Source organism: Topomyia yanbarensis, chromosome 2 (assembly GCF_030247195.1).
Source record: "Topomyia yanbarensis strain Yona2022 chromosome 2, ASM3024719v1, whole genome shotgun sequence".
In the NCBI taxonomy this organism is placed as follows: Eukaryota; Metazoa; Arthropoda; class Insecta; order Diptera; family Culicidae; genus Topomyia; species Topomyia yanbarensis.
Genome location: NC_080671.1, coordinates 268564485 through 268585495, shown reverse-complemented (window position 1 = coordinate 268585495; position 21011 = coordinate 268564485). Strand labels below are relative to the sequence as shown.

At 42.1% G+C, this 21011-nt stretch overlaps 1 protein-coding gene across 6 annotated transcripts in view; it reads left to right on the top strand.

The window, feature by feature from the left end:
- The window catches only part of LOC131683143 (glutamate [NMDA] receptor subunit 1), a 1648542-nt gene that overhangs the window by 923906 nt on the left and 703625 nt on the right, over nt 1-21011 (top strand). For all 6 annotated transcript variants that reach the window (XM_058964975.1, XM_058964972.1, XM_058964973.1 and 3 more), the window contains one exon: nt 10752-11074. In XM_058964975.1, coding sequence (XP_058820958.1) covers nt 10752-11074 — 323 coding nt within the window. The remainder of the gene's footprint in view (nt 1-10751; nt 11075-21011) is intronic.

Genomic DNA, 21011 nt, shown 5'->3' with positions numbered 1-21011 from the left:
CACAGAGGCCCGCTCGATTGTGACGTCGCAGTGCTCCTTGACGGCTGCGACGACGTCTTCTGCGGTCGTGAACTCGTCCAAGTGCTTGCATTGGAGAGTTGTTTCCGCACCTAGCGACCTGATTTGGGCGCCCTCACCAAGGACCTCTTGGGCCAAGGCCTTGTATACTGCACTTGATTGTGCGCCTCGCTTCAGCACCAGGAGCATCTCTCCCGTGTTGGTGCGTCTTACGCTACGCACATCCTGCCCAAGGGCCGAGAGGCTTTCGGCCGCCTTCATCGATTTAAGGACATCGGCGTATTTGTCCTTGTCGGTTTTTAACCACAAGGCTTCGCCTCTGTCCTTGGCCTTCCTCGCAGGCCGCGGTACCTCCGGTTTCGGTGCCGGCTTTTTCTTGGTGACCAGCGTCCAGGGGTTTGAGCCCCCCTGCCTCGGTCGTGCCGGGTTGCTGGTACCATCGCTCTGCTCAGCGAGGTCACTCTCGCCCTCGCTTACCTCACCCAGGCGACGTTTGACCTTGACGGTTGCACGCCGAGTGGTGTCGGTTTTGGCACCCTCGCCTGGCGACTTCCTAGGGCGCTTCGCATTCGATGCCGTCTTGCGATTGCCCTTTCCTTTTCCCTTCGAGGGGAACTCGGTCGCCGCTCCGATCGACGTGGCTGCTCCGTAGAAGGTAAAGGCCACTGTCTGTGAACCTCTATCGACCTTCTCTCTTTCCTCCCTATTGGAGGCCACTGTCTGGGTTTCTCTGTCGGGCCTCTCCCGACATTCCACCCTTTCAACATAGGCCTGCTGTTCCTGTCTTGCGACACGAACAGCTTTCCTGAGCTCCAGGAGGCTCAACTTCAGCTCCTTGGCTATATTCTGCTTTGCGCTAGCGAAGTCGATTATAGAATCGAGTTGCTTCGCTACTTTGCGCATCGCAGATATTGGCCCCTCCGATGCATTGGTAGGGTTATTGCCTACCGCCGCTGGGGGGTCACTGGTGCTTTCGGATGCAGCACTCATCGCTCCACTACTCTCCCCACGGGGGGGGAGACCTCGCCAAACCACCTCTAGCGAAGGGGTTTTGCACCTCCGTCTGTTTGTTTTTATTTTTATTTATCTCCATGTAAAGTCCCACGAGTCGCGCGAGAAATAAATGTCCGCCACGCCAGAGCTCCGCATTAGCGTGGTAAGGGACGCTTACTGTGGGGGTTGCCCAGGTACCCCACAGGCTCCGTTAACGATCGAGCATCTTTTTCACCCCCTCGATCACTCATCCCTCGGCACGGGTCGCTCCACGCCTTGGAATTGGGGTTATGCCCTACCTTGCTTTACGTGGTGATCTCGGCCCGGATCATCACAACCATCCTCCTTTACCAGGGCTTTGGACCTGTAGCTCTGGTTCTCAATAGTTCCATGTACGTATATTATTACAGACATGCCACTATTGAGATCCGTCATTCGCTAGCGGAGTTATGTATGTATGTATGTATGTATGTATGTATGTATGTATGTATGTATGTATGTTTTTTTATAGTAAGGTTAAAAAAGCTTCAAAAGCCTGGCCTGTAGTGTATTGGCACTGTATGGGACTTACGAGTCACGTTCGTGCCTAACCACTAAAACATTCCTTACTTTTTACGCCCTTCTTCCCCACGGAACTACGTCATCGTATTTATTCGTGGGGGGTTCGTTGCGCTTTCGTCGCACCTCTTTTTGCTGCTCTATCTCGGAGCCTCGCTTGGTTCATGGAGTGACACGACCTATGAGCTTTGATTTAACTCTCGGTTCCTCTCCTGCTTCTTGTCTCCATCCATTACGTCGCCGTTTATTTCTCGTCCCTGTGGTGAGCCGTTTAGGTGCTGATTCCCTGAGCCATTCAGCTCATGTTTTCGTGAGTCATTCAGCTCCCGGCCTCATCAGGATCCGCTTGGATAGTGCTCAACGGTGAACTCACCCTACTCCGACCTATGGTTCCCCGACGGAGGAATTTCCCCCGACACCGATACCGCTTTCTGGAGCCATTTAGCTCTACTTAAATCTTCCAGCTATACCGCTTATCCTGCTCCGATTGAGAGTTCCCCGACAACGGAATTTCTTTCGTTACCGGTGTTTGTTTCGTGAGCCAATTAGCTCCCCTTTTCGTCACGATTCTGTCGGGTAGTCCACGGCGCTAAATTAGCCCCGATCGTGAATTCCCCGGCGGCAGACCGCTCCCTATACCGATGTACGTTTCTGTGAGCCATTAAGCTCCCCGCCTCGTCTACTCGGTCTAGTCCCCGGCGGTGGACCTAGCCTACTCAACGGCCAGCCAGCAGATGCTGAGGTCCATCCAGCGATTCCGGGTAGAGCGTAGCTTCCGGTTCACTGGCGCTCCAACGACCCACTTCTGGCTATTCGACGCAGTCTGTATGTATGTATGTATGCATGTATGTATGTATGTATGTATGTATGTATGTATGTATGTATGTATGTGTGTATGTGCGGATTTGTTAACAAAATGTCCACATCGGTTTCTCGGAGATGGCTGAACCGATTTTTACAAACTAAGATTCAAATGAAAGGTATAATATTCCCATAGGTTGCTATTGAATTTCATTTTCAACCGACATCTTGTTCCGGATTACGAGTTGAAGAGTATGGTTACAAAACAAAATTTGTTGATTTGTCCATATCGGTTTCTCGGAATTTTCTGAACCGATTTGGCAAACTTGATTTTAAATGAAAGGTCCATCAGCTGCTGTTGAATTTTGTATGGATCCGAGTTCTGGTTCCTGAATTACAGGGTGATACGTACGATCACGCAGCAAATCCCGATTCTAACGAATTCTGCGATGAATGTAAAAAGGTGTATTTTTTTCCAAAATGTAAACACAACTGTTGAATTTGTAGATCTAGGTCACCAACAGTCATTTAAAGTCTCTTTGGGCCACACTGGCCACCATCGACGGATCCGGAAGCACCCAAATTCAGAATAACGATTATATTGGTTTCTCGAAAATGGCTAGACCGATTTGATCAACTTAGTCTCAAATGAAAGGTGTTACGTCGTCGGAAACTGATATTAAATTCCATCTGCATCGGACTTCCGGATCCGGAGTTACGGGAGTGCGATCACATAGAAAACTCCGATTCAAACCGATACCGCGATGAATGCAAAAAGGTGCTCTTATATATACTTACCAAGTGTAATAAGAATGAAAGACATTTGCATAATGTTATATTGTACGAACCAGCTATTAAATCATAGTTTGTAGAAATGAGAAAGGCACAATTGCACCTCTAGGTGAATTAAAACTGGTTTTTTGTTATAATGTCGCTGTCCGACAATGCGGTGTCTGGTTGTGGTTTCTACGCAAGCATTCTCTCTATGGTTGATTTGAAATATTTTTAATCGGGAAGAATTATATTATTTTCTAGCCCGACTTACTGTTCAGTGTAAAACAAAAATTCAATTCGTTTTCGGTATTGCTGCATATCACTACTGCACTGAATGATGACTTGAATACAAAATGGTTATCGACGTAGGAAAAGCTCGCAATATTTATATTGGACCAAAAGTATCCGGCAGGGAAGCTTTTGTGGTTCTAGTATTTGTATGGCTGGAATGACTTTTTCGGCTACATCTACTATTGCTATTGGATTTGGTGGTATGCAAAATGCCAGCGTATGCGGTGTTTAGGTTCTGGACGTCGGTGTGATAGTTGACGGTGTTGGGTGTATTGGTGATGTGGCACAACAGTGGTAAAGCTGAAGTCCGAAAGGTGCGATCAATGATCGTAGTTTTGTCCAGCGCAAAGCTGTGGCCTTGACTGATGGTGTGTTGGATTAGTGCTGCTTTTTCTCCTAGTCTGATTATTTCCTCTTCAGCGTATTGGGGTGGGTATTCAATCAAATTGAAGTACTTTTTGATATTGGATCTGTGACCGCTTAGTCGTACTTGTAGCTTGTTTTTTGTCATCCCTATATACGTCATGTTACACTCGGAACATGGGATGCTGTATATGATGTTAGACTGTTGTAATGGATGTATGGGATCTTTCATCTGCTTTAGTAAACATTTTGTTGTTTTGATTGGCCTGTAAGCAAACTTTACTGTGGGAAAATCCGACCGAAGAGATGATGTGCTGATGTTACTGAGAGCTGGAACAAACGGTAGTGATCTGTACATAGTTGGAGTTACTACATTGGTCGTCTGTAATGATGTGTGGTTTTCGGTTGTTGGATTCGGAACTGTAGCGAGTGGCAAGGAATCAAGGATGTTTGTTTTGCGATTTTCTTCCTGTGAAGCGGCGATTTGTGTGCTTGTAACAAGAGTGAGACAGCCGTCCAAAAAACTCCAAGAATTATAATTCCAGTCTTTCGAAACCCAAAATTTGAGCGAATTCTATACATTTCTTTTATAAGAAATGTAAAAAAGTCTTATATTATTCATGGCGTCAATTCTGGGCGTACAACTTTTTGCTTCTTGTATTAATTTAATTTCTTGGACGTGAGCAATGGCCTGGTTTACGCTCTGCCGCTTGGTGATCATTCCGTCTGTCTTCGCCTTTGCTCGTATTTGCGTCCATGTCGGCGTTACTCTAGCATTGATTTTCGCTGTTACGTGCTTATTGTTTTCTGTGCTTTCGAATGGCTTTGGTATAGCAGTCTTCTATCATTTATTTCTTCCCTAGGTATGTTAACTATTGGCTTGGGGATACCGTGGGATATTGTTTGTCCGGCATTTATTCTTTGGTCGGCTGTCTGTAGTGTATCAGCAGCTGTGGAAGGCTATTTGGTGGCGATAGTTGTAACAGATAGATTTTCTTTAACTGTTTTGGCGCTTGACTTACTCTAGTGTGCCGTCTGGTCAAAGAACTGGCATGTGATATTCGGCCCAGGGTATGTGCATAGCTTTCATTGTATGTAGTTAATACCTTGACATGATCTGCTTTCGAAAACTAAGTAAGACGGTAAAGGTTGTTTCAGCCGCATTCGCACCACCCAAACACCGGACGGGTCTGTAATGGTGGCAATCTGTACAACGGGACGGTTCCCGGTTCAAGAGGTAATACACTCCTCCGCCGAGGGTGTGGCGATTGCCAACATCAATGGTGTGTTCGCTGCTACGCCCCACCAAGGTGGCCAATAGAACAGTTCTACCAGATGATCGACAGGCTCTCGTCAGACCTAGTGGGCTGGAAACCGGTAGTCATAGCGGGAGACTTTAACGCTTGGGCAGTGGAGTGGGGCAGCCGCTGTACAAATAGCAGGGGTCAAGCGCTAATGGAGGCGCTTGCGAAACTCGATACTGTGCTAGCTAATAATGGCTCCGCTATTACATTCCGTAGAAACGGGGTGGAGGCGTGGATTGACGTAACATTTGCCAGCCCAGTCTGGCTCCAGGCATGGAATGGAGGGTAGACGAAGGCTACACTCATAGCGATCATTTAGCAATCCGCTTTAGGATCAACTATGGTGTGCAGCATCCGAGGGCGGGAGATCCCTGTCAGGTACGCGGGTGGAAGTCCAATCACTTCGACAGCGAAGCTTTCATCGCGGCCCTGGGACGGCCCGCCAACACCGACAGTCTAAGCGGGGATGCGCTGGTAGCTGTTCTATCACGCGCGTGCGACGCCACTATGCCGAGAAAAACACTGCCAAGAAACGGCAGATGCCCGGTATACTGGTGGAGTGCCGAGATTGCAGCTCTACGGTCAGCCTGCCTCAGAGCTAGACGTAGGATGCAAAGAGCTCGCACCGAGGATGCAAGAGAGAACCGCCGTGATGTGTTTCGAGCTGCGAAATTGGCCCTTAACAAGGCCATTAAAAGCAGCAAGAGAGCGTGTTTCGACAACCTGTGTGAGAGTGCCAACGCGAATCCGTGGGGTGACGCCTACAGGATTATGATGGCCAAGACAAAAGGGGGCTCCTCACCCCAGAACGATCTCCGGACCGGTTGGCAACGATTATCGAAGTACTCTTCCCGTCTCGAGCCACAAGCCCCTGGCCACCTGCACTACGAGACAGCGCGGGCACGGACGAAATGGTGGCTCCAGTGACGAATGAAGAACTACTCGCAGTGGCTAAATCCCTAGCAATGAACAAAGCTCCAGGGCCGGATGGAGTTCCAAACAACGCACTCAAGGCAGCGATCATAGCGAACCCGAACATGTTCAGGCTAGCTATACAGAGATGCCTTGACGAGTGCCGTTTCCCCGATAGATGGAAAAGGCAGAAATTGGTGCTGTTGCCGAAGCCCGGGAAGCCGCCAGGCGACCCATCGGCGTACAGACCAATCTGTCTGATCGACACGACTGGCAAACTGCTTGAGAGGATCATCCTCAACAGGCTAACCCCGTACGCAGAAGGTACGGACGGTCTGTCAAGCAACCAGTTTGGCTTTCGGAAGGGTAAATCCACAGTGGACACTCTTAACTCAGTGATAAATACTGCCGAGATAGCGATCCAACGAAAAAGGCGAGGTATTCGATACTGTGCGTTAGTGACACTTGACGTGAAGAACGCATTCAACAGCGCAAGCTGGGATGCCATCGCGCTCTCGTTACACCGGCTTAGCCTACCGGTGGGTCTGTACCGGATCCTGGAAAGTTACTTCCAAAACCGCGTACTGCTATACGAGACCGATGCCGGTCAGAAAAGGGTTCCGATTACCGCCGGAGTCCCGCAGGGCTCGATCCTAGGCCCAGTGCTATGGAACCTCATGTATGACGGGGTTCTGAGACTGAAGTTTCCTCCTGGGGTCAAGATCGTCGGCTTTGCCGACGACGTAACCTTGGCGGTCTACAGGAAGTCAATTCCTGAGGTAGAACTAACCGCAGAACACGCGATTAGCACGGTGGAGGAATGGATGAGCGCGAGAGGCCTGGAGCTCGCTCATCATAAGACGGAGGTAGTTATCGTCAACAACCGCAAGTCGGCACAACATGCAGTTATCCATGTGAGAGAAGTCACGATCACTTCACAGCGAAGTCTGAAGTCTCTCGGAGTCATTATAGACGACAAGCTGACCTTCGGCAGCCATGTCAACTATACGTGCAAGAGAGCGTCGACTGCTGTTGCGAGAATGATGTCCAACAGCTCAAAGGTGTGCGCCAGTAGACGTAGGTTACTGGTAGGCGTTGCCATATCTATCCTCAGGTACGGCGGCCCGTCATGGTCAAGAGCACTGAGGGTAACCAGTTACCTACAGAAACTGGAGAGCACCTACCTCGTGATATGCCTCAGAGTGATATCTGCCTACCGCACGGTATCACACGATGCATCCTGCGTGATAGCGAGCATGATGCCAGTCGGGCTGGTCATTCGGGAAGATGAGGAGTGCTTCGAGCTTCGTGGAAATAAGGGAGCCCGCGAGCGCACCAGGGCGACCTCGGTCGCCAGATGGCAGCGTGAGTGGGACAACTCCTCGAAAGGTAGGTGGACCCACCGGCTGATACCTAGCATATCGAGCTGGGTGGGAAGACCCCATGGGGAAGTTCACTTCCACCTGACACAATTCCTGTCAGGCCATGGCTGTTTCCGACAGTACCTCCACAGGTTCGGGCACGCGGAGGTCCCAGTCTGCCCGGATTGCCCAGGTGTAGACGAAAATACTGTTCGTATGTCATCGGTTCGACGTCGAAAGAAGAGCAATGCTTGATGTCTGTGGCTGAGACACAACCCGTGATACCCTTATTCAGCGGATGTGTCAATCGGTGGAGAAGTGGAACGCAGTCTCGGCTGCTACCATCCGGATTGCCAGTAGGCTACAGGTAATCTGGCGAACCGAGCAACAGACGACGGGCACGGCTTAGTTAGCTGGAGCGAAAAAGGCCAAGCGCAAAAAGGGAGTGAATGGTCTGTTCATGCCGAGGCAGGTTTGGCGCAGTGACTGGCAACCGCGTAAGGGGTAAACCCAGCCACCCCGAAGCAAGACAGAAGAGTGAGTGTATAGGCGTATAAGTGGACTGCCTCATGTCAAGACGGGAGGGTCGTAGCGTAGTATGTTGGGACTTAGCTATCGATGCCTCATGGCGTGGCAGAAGAGTGAAAGGGTGAGCATCCAAGTCAGTCTCACACGGCATGTTAAGGGTGAGCACAAAAGTCAGCCTCACATGGTATGGTAGAGGCTAGCACAAAAGTCAGCCTAGCAAGGAATGAAAAAGGTGAGCACACAAGTCAGCCTCGCATGGTATGTCAGAAGTGGGGCCTAAGAAAAAGTTCAGTTCTTAGTCGACCGTTACCGGTAGTAGACGTAGTTGAACGGCGCTACGCTACAAGTATTTATTTGATTAATTTTATTCAAGCCGCGCGCGATTTTCGAAAAAAAAAATAGTCAGCATTATGTCGTGCAGTGTTCGGTCGTGTTCAATTAGTGATGATCGTTTCTCATGGAAGTGCGAATTTTGCAACAAATCGTATCACGCGGCCTGTGTAGGAGTGCAACGGCACCAAGAGCATCACATCACGTCTTTTATGATTCCTCTATGCTCGGATTGTCAGCATAATCTTAAAACGGGGATTGACACACGTAATGTGCTTTTCCAACAGGAGCAGCTTCACATGGTATGGGTGGGGCGAGCACAAAAGTAAGCCTAGCAAGGAATGAGTAAGGTGAGCACACAAGTCAGCCTCGCAAGGAACGAAAAAGGTGAGCACAAAAGTCAGCCTCATGTGGGAGTGTTTGAGAGTGAATCAAAGTGCGATTGAGAGAGCACCCAAGTAAGCCTCATACAGGATATATGAACGCGTGAGTGAGAGTGAATGAGTACATTCAGTACAGCCATCCCCCCAGAAGTAATACCGAGAGGTAGTTCCTGGGAGGAATGATGGCGGAGCCCAATGGAGTTTATTCGGTATTAATGGCAGCGTCACCATTCGAGCCCGACACGCCCCCAGTGCACCCCGTGTGGTAGATTGAACCCTACCAATAGCTCGTGTACTGGGCTAGGACGTAAAGGTCTTCTCCATTGCAAAGAAAACCACCTAAACACCGTTGAGAATGCCAGGGAAAAAGAGTCTCCAAAGTCGGATTCCACTTCTTTATATCTCTACATGAATCGTTTAATAGAATTTAATTTAATATGTAGGCGAATTTCCGTCAGATCAAGGGGGGGGGGAATCCACGGGAATCCTAATTTTGACGTTTCTATATTCGACATCGTGTTGCATGTTCGAAGCATTCTGCCTCGACTGTGGAGTTGAACGTTATTAGCACTACTGTTCTCGTATGATGTAGCTGTATGCGTGAAACTTCTATAAGAACAAGTTTCATTTTCACCTTGAACAATTGTTCCACTTCGCGTACTTTATGTTTAAAACGGGTCTGCGAAAAGTCAATCGCGATTGTGTTCTCCCGTAGTGGGCATTTTTTTGTGATTTACTCATTTCAATCGCAGTTGGGGGTAACGAAACTTTGCTGTATCTATATGTTACTCGTATACGTTAGAGCAGCGCGGCGTGGGTCGTATTTTTTCTGTGTATGCTGTTAGCAAGCGGTGCGCTTTCTGACGTCTGATCTGCATGAAATGAGAACGCAGACTGATTTCTACGATCTTATTACCCTTACCTTACGGTGTGCGAAAATCAGTTAATTGGTTTATGGAAACAGCACAAGAACCACCACCAAACCAGGGTAATCAAAATTATTCTTTTGAAATTAATATTACATTGCTGGGCTTTTCAGCACAGTCCAATACAAATATTTTAAAATATAGTGAGCATAACCAACCATGGAATCCTAGTGGAAGCCACTAGGAACCATCCATAAATGACGTAGCATTTTTTGAGTGATTTTTAACACCCCCCTCCCCCATCGTAGCATTTCGTCACAAACTTCTAAATACCCCCCTGGTAATTACGTAGCTTGACGGTAAATCTACCTCCCCTTGTCACCTGCAATTTAAAAAAAAAATGAAAAGCTATGTTAGTTATTCCCCTTTAAAAAGCTACGTAGCATGATATGACCCCCTACCCCCTGTCGTCACACATCATCACAAAATACAGAACTCCCCCCTCCCCCATATAATGCTACGTCATTTATGGATGGTCACCTATTGCACAAATAAGTAGACTAAAACGGGTATATTTTTTCTGTTGAAGTTATCATGCATTCGTTACAATTTCTATTTTTGCTTTTCATTTCCAATTTTGCATTTTCTCAATTTTCTTAATTTCAGAACAAATTATCATTTTGGATTACTATAGGTGTTTCCAATTTACATTTATAAACAAATACGATTAAAACGTTTTGAAAAATTACAATTTTTACAGGCTTTTTTTGCAAATTTTGAATACGTGTACGTATTAATTCATTTTCTCAATAATCAAAAGGCTTTGTATTGAACCAGCGAATAATACTATGTTTTGTTTTTGTCAAAATATAACGTTAAATTTGAACTAGAACTCAAGTATCATTCTTTAATTTTGGCCAAAAATAGCCCCCGTGGCGTAAAGTAACCTCTGATGACGGTAAGTGTCAATGCATGGAAAGAATCGATTTTTCGTTGTTAGGATACATAACCACCTAACTTTTTTAGTGTAGAAGTCAGTTACATTGTAGTTTGCAGTAGAAACGTAAAAGTTTGTTTTTGTAGTGTAGAGCAACATTCTAATTCAATTCGGGTGGCCATTTACTGTTTGAGATGAAATTTGAAAAGAATTAAGGCATGCAAATAACGATGAGTCTGGAGTTTCATCTCACATAGGAAAGGTTGTCTATTAGCTCTTTAAAAAACGAGAAAACATGTTATTGTGTGCTCCAACCGTAATTTTGATTTCAGAAAACGACTTTTGCTGCAAAGGTTACTGTATTGACTTATTGAAAGCACTTGCGTTACGTATAAATTTCACCTTCGATTTGGCGTTATCTCCTGATGGTCAATTTGGTCATTATCAGCTCAAAAATCACACAACAGGAATTGGTACAAGTGTCAAGAAAGAGTGGAATGGTTTGATTGGTGAACTGGTAGCAGAACGTGCTGATTTAATAGTAGCACCTCTTACGATCAACCCAGAGAGGGCTGAGTTCATCGAATTTTCTAAGCCGTTTAAGTATCAAGGCATTACCATATTGGAGAAGAAACCATCTAGATCAAGTACGCTGGTAAGTATTTTTTGCGAAAGGATCTATAGTGTAATTTCAGGAGAGATGTCGCGTCGATTGAGATGCCGCACTCTCTATTTCTCGTATATAGAGTCACTTGTGCACGGTAATATGAAATTGCGAGCTTGTCGTTCGAAGAATCACAATACTCGAGATGTAAAATAATCCTAATTAATAACCCACAAATTTTTTATTAATGATTATGTACATAGTACATCTAGCCGCGGAGTACTAAAAATTTTCAGAACCGCAATATTTTTTGTTTTATTTTTAATTGTTCGATTTTTTTCCGTGTGTTAGTTGAATAGTTGGGACCTTTTAGAAAACATTCTAATCTTGAGCACGGTCATCTATAATTTCAGAGGAATTGCCGTCGTGCGGCATCTCTCCCCTACAACTGGGAGAGATGCTGCATCAGAATTGCGGGTGAGATGTCCCACTCCTGAGAGGGAGAAACAGACTCAATAAATGTGAATGTCATAGCCAGCCAGAACGAAACTGTGACTCCGAGCTACAAAAAAGCGAACATCCTGGAAATAAGAGTATTGTTATCATATTCTTGCTTGAAAATGTTTCCGAACAATAAGTTTCCTTGATTTTGACATTGAAAATGTTTAACTGCACTCTCTGGGGCAGGGTGTCATTCTAAAATCTAAAATCAAACGATGTGACATTTTTGCGTCACTATTTTGAACGCTAATAACTTTGTTATTTATGAACGGATTTTCGCCTGGTTATCACCAAACAATTCGGAATTAACTGAAATTATGTTTTATTGCTATAGTGTTTTTGTATTTCAATAGCACACTATTGAAAAACAAGCAGATATGAACAGATCTCGAAAACGTGAAAGCTCCCATACATTAGTCAATCTATTCCCGGCAGAACCGTCAATATGGAGCTGCTTAGCGATTCAAACGAACACGAAAAGTTATAAATAAATGTGCCGCGTGCCTGTTTGAATCAGTTGTTGCTCTTTTTCCAGACAAGTAACATCGTGCCTATAGCGTCTCGTATGACAGATTTGAGCACCCAGCACACTACGCTTTTATGAATTACGTCATCTTCGACTATTTAAAGAATATCATTCCTCGAGCGACTTCATTCTCCTGTCGAATGTCGGACCGCAAAGAACAGCAGTAGCAATCATGCATGTTGACAATGCGCTGCGATGAGTGCTGCATTTGATCACTCCCAGTCAAAAAGGGCAAGTTTCTGGCTAATGGGGGGCTATTTGCCAACTCGGATGCTCTAATTGCCCTTCAATTTGCCAGCAAATTGCTGGCAATTAGGGGGCTATTTCAAATGCAACATTTGGGCGATTTGCAGCCGTCATTTTTTTGCCGTCCAACCCGCCCTTAAATCGCCCCCAAATCGCCCACGGAACGCGCCATTTAATCGCCCTAAATTGCTTCATATGAAAATTAAAAATAATGCTTATTTTCGGATTCATTATCTACTCACATATACTTACCAGTATACTAGGTAATCACCACCAAATTATAGGAAGAATCAATGGTGAAATTGGTATTTCACTTCAAAACTTATCACAATCTGACGTTCATTAAGACTTTAGGTCAGAGATCTTGTTCTACTATACATACACACGATTCCACAATTTCCCACATTCGTTGGATAAATGAAGTGCACTAGACAAACAAAGTACAAGTGAAAACACACCAATTGTTCAAAAAAAAAATTTAAGCTTAAACCAAACATGAACCGCCATGTTTGAAAAATGTGAAAAACAACCAAGTCCATTTCAACCGACAGAAAATTTGTCTAAGTATTGAAATTGCCTTTAAATCGCATTCGCAAATTGCATTTGTTCCGAGGGGCAATTAGCACAGGCGAGTTGAGTCAAACGTCAAACTTTTTAAATCGCCTGACCATGTTCGTCCGCATTTTTTTTGACAGGGCTGCTACCACTAGGGGTGATGCGATGTAAATAGCGCGCTGCGGGAAGAGTTAGCAAACCTCAGTTGAAGCTAGGGTTCGTCGCGGTTGCGGTAATTATCGCAACCGCGCGGTATTTACCGCACCCGCACCGCAAGATCTGCGGTGCGGTGAGACACTTTTTCCCGCAGATGCGGTTCGGGATGAGCTTTTACCGCGCGGTTTTACCGCCACCGCACCGCAAAAGAAAATGATAAAGTGATAATTTTTGATTATTCTAATTGATAATGATAGAAAATCTAGCTGTGTCCGAAATATTTTGACGCTAGTATTTTTACGACATCTTTTGCACAAGTTATTTTATACTTCTAAGTAAAACTTCACAAACTAACCATTTCAAATACATAAAATGCAAGATCCAAATAAAGACAAAATTATTAGATCATTTAAAAACAATACATGTTTACTCTTAAATCCAATTTAAAAGTGAATCACTTCTCTCAATTTCTGTTAGATCTTATGAAATTATGAATCGTTTTCGATATCAATTTGGTAAACACGTGATCACCCTAGTGGGAAATGTTGGTGTTTACCAAATTTTCCTCCTTAGGGTGAAATATAGCATAGTGCTTTCGCATAGGCCTGCTAAGCCAAGACAATTCTCGGATTCACTGTGTCTTATCGGCATAAATAGAACTTCTGCTCGGACGGGACATCACGTTTGATCAGTCGTTCGATTGAAACACAAAGTGTGTTTTAGTTTTAATGGATTTGCGTCAAGCCGGCGCTAATCTATTCCGACAAAAATTTAGTGTCGGTTTCTGATGAGGCGAAGCCAAAACGCAACTGTGTAAGAAATAAGGATTTGTGCCCTCAAGTGCAAAGACTGGTATTACCAAAAAAATTTCACTTTAGTGAGAAATTTTGCTTTTTACCAAATTTTCCTCCTTAAGATGAAATATAGCATAATGCTACATAACTTTTTTTCGCGTACTTCCATTCAAATTTACTATAATTTTCTACCAAATTAGGTCCTAATATTTTTCAGTCAAGACTATTTTGTACTAATAATTCAATTTTTTTTTTGGTCTTTTGGCTTAAGTGTCAATACCTTATTTAGGACTGGTGGTATCCAACGGGGAAAAACGATCGGAAATGGTAAGTGAAGCTAAGCAATCATGTGAAAAAAATTCACCACCCAGAAGCGAGACTCGAACCCGCAACCTTTGAGACTCCGGCCCAATGCACTAACACTTATGCTATCCCTGGGTATGGTGACATCCCAGAAAGAACATATGATTATCCCACTGGCGACGGTGATCGTACCCTGCCTGCAAAGCGAGGAATCACACACAACGGCAGCTGATCACCCCAACACATTTGATCTATTTAATTTCCCCGCTAGATACCAAGGCCCGGGTTTTTATAATCGTCTGATGTCTAATTTTTAGTTCATTACCCATCGTACTTCGGTGGGTGACAGCTAATGAAGACTGTCGATTTCTGGTCCCTTGCCCAGTGAACAGAGGTATGACGGGAGCGAACCCGCCCGTTCGAATTAAACTAATAATTCAATTTTTTTAGTCTTTTGGCTTAAGTGCCAATACCTTATTTAGGACTGGTGGTATCCAACGGGGAAAAACGATCGGAAATGGTGAGTGAAGCTAAGCAATCATGTGAAAAAAATTCACCACCCACATGATTGCTTAGCTTCACTCACCATTTCCGATCGTTTTTCCCCGTTGGATACCACCAGTCCTAAATAAGGTATTGGCACTTAAGCCAAAAGACCAAAAAAAATTGAATTATTAGTTTAATTCGAACGGGCGGGTTCGCTCCCGTCATACCTCTGTTCACTGGGCAAGGGACCAGAAATCGACAGTCTTCATTAGCTCTGTCACCCACCGAAGTACGATGGGTAATGAACTAAAAATTAGACATCAGACGATTATAAAAACCCGGGCCTTGGTATCTAGCGGGGAAATTAAATAGATCAAATGTGTTGGGGTGATCAGCTGCCGTTGTGTGTGATTCCTCGCTTTGCAGGCAGGGTACGATCACCGTCGCCAGTGGGATAATCATATGTTCTTTCTGGGATGTCACCATACCCAGGGATAGCATAAGGGTTAGTGCATTGGGCCGGAGTCTCAAAGGTTGCGGGTTCGAGTCTGGCCTCTGGGTGGTGAATTTTTTTCACATGATTGCTTAGCTTCACTCACCATTTCCGATCGTTTTTTCCCGTTGGATACCACTATTTTGTAGCTTTTTTGAAGCTTTTGTTGCCAAATACCACATAGTTTGACTCCCGTTCACTTCAATTGAAGTTTTTGCTATTGGCTCTTTGGCAAAATATTAGAGGAAAATATATTAAATGCTAGAACTTTCGAACTAGCATTTAGAAAATTACACTTCATTCATTTTTAAAGGGAGCAATCTTAGTTTTTAAATGATAATACATCTGTTTCTTGAAGAATGCAGAAGTTAGAGTTTTGGGATATTTTGTCCGTAAAACCCCCTATTTTTAAAAATTGTTTCTGCTGTATGCTACAAATAATACATTTTTGCAGTTTTTCTAATGTTCAATAATTCTGTGCCGGTTGAGACTGGACTTCTGATTAGATGTAATGTATAGGCAATTTTTTTCGTAAAATATGGCGTCGTTCTTATTAATAAAATACAATATGTTTTTATTTCACTGAATTGGAATACAGGTATACCTCGATAGTACGTACCCTCGTTAGTACGTACCCTCGTTAGTACGTACATTTTGCCTCGATAGTACTTACACCTACCAACAATTTTTTTTTGCTTGATTTTGTAATTTTCAACAAAATGCGACACATTTTATAGAAGTTTCACGAGTTCCATGTTACTTCTGCATACTTTAGAGACGTTATGTCAAGGGTTCTGTGCTACTCAGAGTAGTTCTGCAAACTCCAGCAAAGTATTCCAAAGTTTAAGTAAACCATAAATGCATCATGAAATTCTACCTAGTATGAAAAGAATCCTACGAATTTTAGGGACGTCCTACAAGTATCTTGAAAGTCTTATAATTTTTGGGAGCTTGCTAACTTACAAGGAAATCCTTAGAACTACAGACAATTTGTACGATATTCCTATCATTCATAGTTTTTTTGTCAAACATTAGAGAATCTCAATGAGCTTTAAGGATGACAATTCTCCGGTTGTATAAAATTTAGGAAAATACTTCAAACTTCAGAGAATTTTCATGCACTCAAACATTTTACATAAACAGCAGAGTGTTCACGATATTCACTCATTTTTTACCAAACTCAGGGTAATTCTGCGAACTTCAAAAAATTTTACGATCTTGATCGAAATCTTTAGAACTGCTGGAAAGTTTACGAAATTTCAAGAGTATTTAAAGGATTCATGGAAAAAAATTCAAACATCACGGGGTGTCTTCAAGCTTTGCAATATTACTTCAAACAAATAAATTACAACGAACCTCAAGTAAATTTCTAAAACTCATAGTTAACTTCACAAAATTAGGAAAGTTTGACCAAAAACTTTTGCATGCTTTATGTACGGTGTCTCACAAGTATCAGAAAAGTATTGCTAGCTTCGAAGTAACCGGTAAAATTCAAAGTAATTTTTCTGAAGACCAAAAATGATTTTAGTAACTTTTAAGGTATACTATCTAGAGCAATTATAACACGATTTTTGCTAATTGATTTTCAAATATTATGCACATAAAATGCGAGTGCTGTATTCATTACATTCTAGGAGATACTAAGTTTTGAATGGAATGGCTAAGATTCGGATCAAGCACGCCCAGCGAATTTGATGGAGACTAATATGACTTACAGATCTGGACAAACACAGCTACACGAGCCTTTTCCCCTCTATACTTCTTTTGCGAAACTTGTGCGAGCAATTAAAGGAAGTATTCAACATATTTGCATGGTTCAAGGATGACGGTATGACAGGGAACTATGCTTTATATATCTTTAAGCTCATATGTTGTCATAAAATATATTTAAAATTTCATCGCCATTGCAAATATATTTAAATATCCGTTTTGCGACCAAAAAAATAAAGGTATAGACAAACAATATGTTGTCAATGGCATCGCGCTCGCGGAAATGCTACCAAATTCAAAGAATTTATCAATAACTATCGAATATCCTACGATATTCAGAGGCATCTTAATCCTTTCGGTTTTTTATTACAAATAATAAGTGCGAGGAAATGCTTTTACATGCCATTTTCAACCATTCTGGTTTTAGCAAACCGTTCTTCTAAAACCAAGTACACAGGGATTGAACAGTTTATCACTAATATGGGGATTTATTCAGTGATAAATCTTATTTTTGTAAGTTTTCATGCAATATTAAACATAAAAAGTAATATTTTGAAATTTATTTTTGTGATTCGATAGTACGTACGTTTCGATAGTACGTACACTAAACGAAGCGAAGGTGTACGTACTATCGAGGTATACCTGTATATTAGGGTGACAATAAAACGACCATTGTTGAAATTGCTAATCTACACCCCCTAGCGTCGTTCCAAATCATGAAAAAATGACACTGTCCAAATTTGAGCGAAATCGGTTAACCCTAACCCCTCCCCCAACGAGCTTAAAGTTTGTATGGGATTTTTGGCCAAAATGTATGGGGAAACACTCACAGTTCACATTATCGCCCCTAGAGGTCGCTGTAAACTTCCAAACAGGGACCTAGGAAGGAGTTAAGCTTTTGAAGATATGCTGAACAAGTTTGTCGAAGACTGCAAGACAATCCAACCAACCGTTAAAGAGTTATTAACGTTTAAAGTTGGATACTGCTGCTTAACATTCGCAAAGGGCGTACTCCGCTTATCTCATATATGTGACCCACATGCAAAGGTGGGGCAAGGTTAGGAAAAACTCATATATCTCTGAAATGACGAGAGATAGAAAGTTATGATGTTCCACAAAGTTGTAGAGAAATAAAAGGACTTTTAGGTTTCACTGGAAAGTTTCAGGATTTCTCCGCATGGTGGCGGTAATGAGCCAAGCAATTTAAAGGGAATGCTCCTATCTGTACAACGCTAAGAGATAGAGCATTTAGATGTTCTACAAAGTTGTAGAGAAGCAAAAAATACTTTATTCTCTAATTTGAAAAATGCAAAATTTCATAACATGGTGGCGCCAGTGAGCAAAATTAATTCAAAGTAATTCGCCTATCTATACACTGGTAAGAGATAGTGCAATCTGATGTTCTACGATTTTGTAGAGTATATCAAAGGCTATCGTGTCTCGTTACAAAAATTGGAATTGGGCCGCATGATGTATAAGAAACTAAACAAATCGCTTCTAAAGATTTTCATTTACACCAAGTTGTTTGAAAAATATACTATTTGACAAAGCAAATTGACAGTTTACGCCGTGTTAAAATGAACAGCTTCTTGAGACACTTTGTGGATGACTTGTCAAGAGACACATCTTTGGGTACTCTTTGGAACACATGCAGAAGAATTCGAAATCGAAAGAAGACGTTTGTCCAGATTCTAATACTGTGTAAAATATCATTCAATATGCTCCCACAACACAGTGGTCTAGAATGTAAATTTAGCAGCAATTTTAACTTTTTGCTAAAAATAAATGACTTAGCCTTACAACATGTTTGGCAAAGTTGTTGTACTTTGCAATGCCCTTCTTTTTGTTTAAACAGATGCTAGGGTGATTCTAATTTTAGCAATTTTTAAAATTGAACTTTTTAACGGTTCAAGATACAACTTTAGTGTTCGATGTAGAAGTTGTAGAGAAACACATTTTAAACAAATTTGCTGAAGACATGCAAGCTCTAGCTTTTGTAATTTTCATTGCACGAGAAAACCAAATGTAAGCTTCAGGGTATTCTGTAACCTTCCGCCAGCTAACAAAGCTAGCAAAACTGTGTGGGCGCACCAGCGGCTGCTCGTTCATTGGGCCACTTGCGCGACTTCCGAAGGGTTAAAAAACGGTTTTATTTCTAAAACTTTTGTAGTTTTTATTTTACACTGAAGTACCCTTTGGACAACTTGAAGATTATTTTAGAGCGCATAATTTGATTTAAAACATTAACTGACTACTACACTTTTTTCGTTTCGAAGTTATGAGAACTTTCTTATAAAAACGTTTTTAATCCACCTAACAGTGCGATGATACGTTTTGCATAACTCTTATCACTCTCTTCATAGAACTTCTAGTTTTCCGATCTGTTTACTTCACATCCTTGCTCTCACTTGAGTACTATGGCTCTTATTTTCATAACTTTCCCTACCCAGTAATCTCTAGCTAATTAAATGTCGTTAAAATGTAAAAAAGAAAATGTGACTAACATAGTCGAAATAAAAAAAAAAGAAATTTTAAAGTGATTGAAATTTTTTAACAGATGTGACGGAAGGTTATCGAAAAGTTTCGTGAAAAAGAAAATTCCAGTAATGGTAATGTTTTTCCCTAAGGTTTTCGGGAGTTTTTTATTTGTTCTTTGGCATTAGGATTAGGGATAATAATTCAAATCAAAGATACTACTGGGAAGTCATTTTTAGAAAAAGTCGATATCGAACTAAAGTTTGAACTATGCAAGCATGCACTTCAGGAAAGTGAGATATCAAGAGCTGAAATTTCAATGCTTAGTTCTCATCCGCGTTAGGGATTTGAGTAAACGCTATTGAGTATGAACTTCAAATCTATTCGAAAATTTGTTTTTCGAATTTTTTGACTCAGCACAACATATATAACCCCTTTAGGAAAATTCAGTTTTCGCTACACAATGCATTGATTGAAGAATTTATATATGTTATTAACGGAGCATTAGCAATAATTCGTTTTTATTTCTATTATATGGGCCGTTTTTCCGCTTTTCCATTAAATTGGTTTGACCTTTGAGATTTCTTGCACTAATATTGTCCTATGCTAATTTTAGCGATTCTCTGAGTCCTGCCACTATCCCATGTAGTATGTGTTATCAAAAACTTCGCGAAACATCAAGTTCTAAATGTTCTTAATCGATATAATACCCGAAGAAAGCAATAAGAGTTATAAGAAATGTATCATCACACTGTTAGATGGATTACAACCGTTTTTAATCGGAATTTAATTATAATTATTGACGCCGAAAGATTTCAAAATGCATGAAACATCGAGATCTTATGTCAAAGCAAAATATAGGCATCGAATCGAAATTTCACAAACCCTCCCGAAATTTTTTTCTGAATCCGTCCCTCCGAAAATATCTATAATGTAAAATGAATGTTCTGAAGGACCAAATTTTGGGAACATTTTTTTAAATAAAAGTTTCCCTTGAGGCTTTGAAGTGTTTTTGACCACCGAATTTTTCTAACGATTAACGATTGTGGAGCAGAACAAAACCAACCTTTACCAGTGGTTTGGGGCTCCTTCTAAATATAGGCATCGAATCGAAATTTCACAAACCCTCCCGAAATTTTTTTCTGAATCCGTCCCTCCGAAAATATCTATAATGTAAAATGAATGTTCTGAAGGACCAAATTTTGGGAACATTTTTTTAAATAAAAGTTTCCCTTGAGGCTTTGAAGTGTTTTTGACCACCGAATTTTTCTAACGATTAACGATTGTGGAGCAGAACAAAACCAACCTTTACCAGTGGTTTGGGGCTCACTGTTCTGAATTTTTGTTTGAATAAAAAAGATGGGTGGGTAATGTCTGTGACATAACCGGAGTGTCATGACCTTACTTCGAACATTTTAAAAAGTTTTGGTGCTGATAAGTGTTATTCTGTATGGTAAAAAAACATGAATGTAGAAAGTGGGAGATATATTTCGGACTGTTCATATTTTTTCATTTGATTGATCCAGTGGTTTAATTTGAAATTTGCAACACTTAACGCATGATACAATTATAACTGGTTAATAACCTACACCAACACCAATGATATCATGCTGAGAATTCTTCAGCATCCAACGATCTTTAAACTCAGCACAACCATCAATAGTTCTTTTCCGAACCACTATAATTATAACAAAGAATAATTTGAAAATTTCCATTGAAACATGTTATTTCGAATCTAAAGAT